The 7,078-nt window shown below is 45.4% G+C and overlaps 1 protein-coding gene across 1 annotated transcript in view; it reads right to left on the reverse strand.

Annotated features, from left to right (window-relative positions):
• Positions 1-5,889, reverse strand: part of REPS2 (RALBP1 associated Eps domain containing 2) — a 95,875-nt gene extending 89,986 nt beyond the window's left edge. Inside the window, exon 1 of the mRNA XM_032194880.1 lies at positions 5,683-5,889. Coding sequence (XP_032050771.1) covers positions 5,683-5,889 — 207 coding nt within the window. The remainder of the gene's footprint in view (positions 1-5,682) is intronic.
• Between the last annotated feature and the right edge of the window lie 1,189 nt (positions 5,890-7,078).

The raw sequence follows: 7,078 nt of genomic DNA on the forward strand, positions 1-7,078 counted from the left end.
TTTCCTCCATCCCTCCTGTGCAGTTATTTTAAATCACTCGTGGAGCAAAGCATTATTGTACTGGAAAATAAAATAATGAATCCATACTTAGTTGTAACGAAGGTCAATTAATGAAGGCTACAGGTCTTGACCAGGCTATTTGTAACCATCAGCGGGAAGTCTATGTCAAGCAGGTTCAGAAGTCTCTGGTTTTACAGCGTGACTTGAAACACACTTGAGAAGAACCAGCTTATACTTTTTTTTTTTTTTTACTGTACATCTCAACACTGAGGCACTCTGAACTAAGCTGTAAGCAGTGACTGCTAAGTGACAGTTTAAACTGTCCAACAACAGTTGAAAGATGTACCAGGAACTCTGAATGTTTTTTAATGGAATATATCGTTAAGACTGCTTCAGGTGGAATTTTGCCCTTTACCTTGGTACAATTTAGATTTTTTAATTACTTGTTTTTAAATACTACTACTATGTTTTTTACATCTGGGTTTTGGATGTTCTTACACATCTGCTTGTGACTCTTGAAAGGCAATGACAGTCTGGGGGATTGTGGCCAGAAGTCCTGATACTGAAATGTCAAGCTTTCTTTTCTTGCTGTATCACTTACATAAAATTGTACCTCCCTCTTGTTTCTTCCTGACTCAAAGATGTCAGCTGGATGTAATTTCTCCATGTGCCCTCCTAGCTAACACAGCTTCTTCGATGTGCTTGCTGTTCATCGTTCAGCTCAATTGTATTTCCAGCACTGAGAACAGCTTAATGCCAAATTCTGTACAGGGGCACAACAGAGTGAATTTTACCTTTTGTGAAGTAACAATAACTCCAGACTTTCCTCACTTGAAAAGCTCATATTTTAACTGCCATCAGTTCTTATTCTTTTCTGCCTAGAGAAACTGTTTTAAGCTAACACCGCCCCAGCTATCATGCAGGTAGTAATTTATGCTTATGAAAAATAAATGATAGAAAAGCCAACCCTTTACTGGCACTTTTCCAATGAAACAGAATCTTAGCAACTTTTTTCTTTTTTTTTTTTTTTTTTTTAATCTATTCACACTTCTGCTTTTGAACACAACAGGACGGTTAAACAATTCATAGTAACTATAGAGACAAGTCACCAAAATAACTCATGGACCATGCAGAGGAAAAGCAAGACTGAATTCCCTATTCACACAGAACTGGAAGGAGAGGTCCAACTAAAAAAAAGCAGTGTCTGTGTAGCTCCAGAGTCATACAATTAGTACTTGTCAACCTCGGAGCTCGAAATAACTCAGTTTGTTCGTTTGTAGAGGAAAGAATGCATTTTCTTAATAAAATTGGATCTCTGTGCTGATACTGCAAGTCCGCAAGTAAAATTAAGGTTTGTAAAACCAGGAATTAAAGATACCATCACACAACCAAGTGAGAATTAATTAAATACGCGAAAAACTAATCAAAAAGATAAGGAGTTCAGTGTACAACTTGAGCCCCATCCTTAGTTAAAATCTTCAGAGATCCACAGTAATACTGGCAAACAGCAGAATTACCACAAGGCACCTCCTCTTTGCAGACCAGTGGGTAATAACTGTATAAAGCACTCTTTTATCTGAAATCCATGCAAACATCAGTCCATTGGCACTTGGCATACCTAACGACAGCACTTTGGGATCACAGAGTCAATAAGCAGAGGCTGTCCTCACTGACGGCTAGCTTTAAAATTGGATCACGCCTCATTGCCACAGTTGAAACAAGGCTAAATGGCCACTGCTGCCACTTGTGGCACGGGGGTTACTACGGAGAGACTCATCCCTTATCCCCAGAGAGAGTTTTCCCTTGCAGGCATGCGAATCTTGCTGTCATCTCCTCATGGTCATCAGTGGTGCCGTGCCTCCTGCCTGAGATGCAATCCTGCAAACATTTATTTTTCATGCATGTTTTTTTCTTTGCGCAAATTCTTTTTCCTTCTATTATGAGTCAAAACATAGGGAACATCCCTTCCAACTGGACCAACGCTAAATTTATACGTGGCTGATGCCATTCAGTTTCCTCTATTTCTGAGCCTATGTAACAGCATGGCACATGACTAGCCTGTTCCTTCCTCCCCTGACATAAATATTAAAAATAAACAATCCTAGCGTGGATCTTTCAGGCAAGAGACTGTAGACATTTCACAGAGTTATTTTAAAAGACCCTGGTGAAAGATTCGCTCCAGGCTCTGTGCAAGCCTAAATAAAACCTTCGTGGTGCTGCCTTTCAGCACACCAAAGGCTTCCTCTACACAGGGAGGAATGGACGTGGTCCTGGGCAGCCTGCTCTGCATGTCCCTGCCTGAGCAAGGGGTTGGACCCAGTGACCTCCAGAGGTCCCTGCCAGCCTCTGCCATGAGTCTGTATGATTACACAGCCCACAAAAATCACGCTGCCCTGTCCCTGCTGTGCCCTTCCCAGACCTGTCAAGCGTCTTACATTTTTAATTCCAGTTATAACTCCAACCATTTTTCCAGAACTGAAATAACTCCTGCTGAGTTCGCTCCCTGGCCCCTTCTCTAAAGCAAGTTAAATTGCTACAGTCTCTGCTGTACTCTATGGTCCTGCAGAATAGCTGATTTTAATGAGTCTGTATGTAATGAATCTGTGTTCAAGCATTTCATTCTCAGCAAGACTCAGGGCTCTCGGGTGCACACCATCTGCTCCTTCTGACCTGGCCACTCTTGGATTTTTTTCCTATTTAAAACAGCATTTCCTCTTCTGGAATGTACTCTGATGTTACCTGCTCCCTGCTACCTAGACTATTTCATCTAAATTATCTCCCGGATCGAGCCATTGAACCTTCAACCAAACAAAACCATGCCTCTTCACTGTTTGGGAGCACACGTCCTTGTTTTTCCCCACAGGAATTGCCATATCCAACAGCAGGGCTCCCACCTCGCTGCACCCGAAACACCTTTGTCGGGACTGCAAACCCTGACGCTGCATTCAAGGAAGGTGGAAAGAGATTTCCCATAGCTCCTGTGAGCATCCTCCCGACCAACAAGAAACCTCCATCAAACACTGTATCACGAAAGGCTCCCTCCTTCTCACAGGTTTATCCCACTTATTGCACAAGCACAAAACATTGAAGGCAACAGCGCAGGTTCAGCACTTTGCCATGGCACCAAATGCCAGTTCTGGAAGCACAGCTTTTAGTAAAACCACTCCTCGTGAATACCTCGAGGACAAAAATGCTTAAGTCACGCAGAGCTTACAAAATGGTCCACGGCCACCTCGTGCTGTAGCCCATGTAAGGGCCGGGGAATGGTGCTCAGTACCTTCTGTACTGCACGGGCTCAGCTCACTTGAAATCCAGAGTCATTTTCCAATCCAAATCTCCACATTTCCGACACGACAAAACCCAGCACGAACATTTCTTGATGGCTCTGTAGAGATGCCAGCTTACGAAGCACTAATTGTGACAGATGGGGATTTTGAAAGGATATGTTTTGTTTTGAGAAAACTTCATGGTCAACAGTCATTTCAAAGAAAACATGTTATCTTAACCCAAAGGAGTTACCTCTGCCTAAAACGGGTGTTCCCAGCAGTAGCAGAAAACAGCTACCATGAACTGCGATGCCTCGTTTCCACAATTATTAGAATGGTACTTTTTATTTTTTAAACAAAAACTATGAAGTTTCGTTTTTGGAGGATAACAAAAGACCAAGTGTCAGCACATATCCCAGGAAAATCAATGTCGTGGTTTTTCCCATATCAGAAGATCCACGTTTCCATTTTTTTTTCATCATGGCAACTCATTTTTTTCTTCAGTTCCAGTAAACGTTAGTAAGAATATCTGACAGCAGTGGGCTTGGTGGATAGGAGCTCCAGCCACAGACCACAGCTTCACCGTGATTAGTGCCATACAAACAAGAGGGGCAGGGCAGGAAGGAAGAAGAGAAACAACCCCAGATCCCAAAGGTCTTATTATCCTGAAGATTCCTGAAGCCAATTACAAAGTTGTTTCCCAGTAACGTTCTCCCCACATCATAAATATACCTGGAAATAATTTAAAATATTAAAAAAAAAAACAAAAAAAAACAAAAAAAAAAACAAACATTTCCAGGCTTAAGTCGCATGTTACAATCCAAACAAACTCCAAAGAAACCCCCAGAACAGACTGTGATAATATGACAACCAAATTCATTTAAATGATAGGATAAGGATCTACGTAATAAAACTAAGTTTTTTTTCTGTAACTCTTTGGAAAATGAAATGGCTAATACCAAAGCCACAGAACTTTACCAATAGGGCTTTAATACACTTCTTCAGTATGCTGTTATTTGAAATTAGATGCCCTCTCCTTCCTCTTTGCAAGGACCTGCTCTTGGTGCTGGATCTGTGATACCTTTGCCTTCCCATGAACTCCCCTGCAGGTCAAAGGCCACGGCGTGACTGCAAACAAAGCACTGTGGTGCCTGGTCAGCTGTGGTTTGTATGTCTGGTAAACAGTGCAAGTAAGAGAGGAAAAGCATCCTCTCAGTATCACCTTTTTCATTCAGAATCACCTAGGTAATACGGATTTATACAAAATAAAGTTGTTGAGAGACGACCTGACAGTCAGGAAAGAGAGTGGAGGAGCAGTCCTGTTCCCTCAGGCTAGCCGTAACTACACTTCAGCCCCACTTTGACATGATTTTTTTCTGCTTGAAAATTTCCATCTGTGGGTCAAATCGCCCACCTGCAGGCAGGGAAAAGCAGAAGCCCATGCCTTCAGGGTGGCAGGGAGCAGCACAGCCCTGGCTGCTCCTTGCAGTTGGGAAGGGTTTCATGGGAGCCCCATCACCTCCGTGGGGAATCACTGCTGGAGCTCTGCTGCTTGCAGGGGCGAGAGTCCCCTGCTTCCCACCTGAACGCATTCAAGTACAGGCGTACTGATGCGACCCCATCGCTTGGTGTCCAGCTGCACTGAAACACCCCTCGAAAATCACGGTGAGGGCAAACTTCCACACGCTGCATGCCCTCTGCAGCCCGGCCGGCTCTTTGGAGGCAGCTCATGGCATTGCCGAGCTGCCCTGCCTGGGAGGCTGCATGCAGGCACGGGGAGCTGCGAACAGCACTGCGCGTACCCCAGGGGCTCGACATGGGGGCGAGGGGCGCAGCGGCCACCCCTAAGGCACCTGGGCACGGGGGGGGGGGGGGAGAAAGGTGGGTGTGTGCAGCAGCAACAGCTTGACTGGAGAGAAGGCAAAATAAAAAGAAGAATAAAAATAAAAAAGAATAAAAATAAAAAGAATAAAAAAAAATAAAAAGAATAAAAAATAAAAAAGAATAAAATAAAAAAGAATAAAATAAAAAGAATAAAATAAAAAGAATAAAATAAAAAGAATAAAATAAAAAGAATAAAATAAAAAGAATAAAATAAAAAGAATAAAATAAAAAGAATAAAATAAAAAGAATAAAAACAATAAAATAAAAAAATTAAAAATAAAAAATTAAAAAATAAAAAAATTTAAAAAAAAAGAATAAAATAATAAAGCAGTAAAACAAAACAAAATAAATTAGAGTAAAATGAACCAAACCGCAACGAAATGAAAGAAAACGAAAAGAAACGAAGCAGACCGGCCGGGAGCCGCAGCCCCGAGCCGCCGTGCCCTCCTCCCGCAGCGCCCGGCCCCGGGGGGGGCCGCCCCGCGCCCCGCGCCCCGCTCGCCCCCCGGCCGCCCGGAGCCCCCCGACCCACCTGGTGCAGCGTGTCCGGGGGCAGCTGCGAGGCCCGGAACAGCTCGCCCACGCTGCTGCCCCCGGCGGCCGCCTCGGGGGGCGGGCAGCAGCGGGAGAAGAGCTCGGAGTAGCGCTGCTGCTCGCTCTCGCTCAGCGGCAGCCCGGCGGGGGCGGCGGCGGAGGTGGCGGAGGCGGCAGCGGGGCCCCCCGGCGGCCCCGGCTCCATGTCGGGTCGGGGCGCTGCGGGGCGGTGCGGGCTGAGCCGCTCGGCGGGCGGCGGGGCCCGAGCCGCCGGGGGAGGCGGGGCGGCGGGAGGGAGGGAGGCGGCGCTGAGGAGGGGAAGGTGCGGCCCTCGCCTCAAGCACCCGGGCGGGTTTGGGGTGTCTGCGGAGAGGAAGAGTCCGCAGCCTCTCTGTCCAGTGCTCTGTCACCCTCACAGTAAAGAAGTGCTGCCTCATATGGCGGTGAAACCTGTGGTTCAGTTCATACCCATGACCCCTTGTCCTATTGCTGGCCACCACTGCGAAGACTTTGGCCCCATCCTCTTTACATTGTCCCCTCAGGTATTTGTAGAGGTTGATCAGATCCCCTCTCAATCTCCTCTAGGCTAAGCAGCCCCAGCTTGCTCAGTCTTCCCTCCTAGGACAGATGCTCCAATCCCTTAAACACCTCCGTGGCTCTGCACTGGACCAACTACTCCTGCAGCTCTATGAATGGTCCTGTTTAGGCCAAGCACCTCCCTAAAAGCCTGTCAGATCACAAAATCCCAGCAGAGAGGCTGCCTGTGGGCTTATGTTGCCTGCCAGGCTCGCCTCTCTTCCCGACACTTCAGCAGACAAAGTAATTCAGGGTAAGGTCACTCAGGGTAAGGTAATTCAGCAGACAAGGCATAAGGTAACCAACCTTCACCTTTCACTGAAGGTTGCCTTCGTGAGTGCCAGCAACCCTCTGAAGGGCGAGCATTTCTCTTCCTGAAGGCTCTGGTGCTGACAAGAGGCCTGGCCCCCAAGAAACCAGCTGGCCCCGTATCCACTCGCGCTCTCGTATCTTTGACAACACATGGCTAAAGCCATTGGTTGTGCTCCTGAAATAAAAAATGCTTGGGAAATAAACATGTTTTAGTTTTTATGTGCTCGTTTACTATTCATTCTGGAAAAATATATGTATATGTATAATTAAAATAATTTCATATAATGTTTTGACTGGAAAATATTAGGTTAGGGTTACTTCAATTAAAGTTGTTATCAATTAATTTGTCTATAAAGCCAAAAAAAAAAATTCCACTTGCTAGCACATCACCAGTGTCTTCATAAACAAGAACTATTGTTTCCTTTCAAAATTACTTGATCCTCTCCACACAACGTAACCATGCCTCCTTCTCAGCACAGAACAGGAGAACCTTTAATTCCTCTAAT

The sequence above is a fragment of the Aythya fuligula genome, chromosome 1 (assembly GCF_009819795.1).
Source record: "Aythya fuligula isolate bAytFul2 chromosome 1, bAytFul2.pri, whole genome shotgun sequence".
Taxonomy (NCBI): Eukaryota; Metazoa; Chordata; class Aves; order Anseriformes; family Anatidae; genus Aythya; species Aythya fuligula.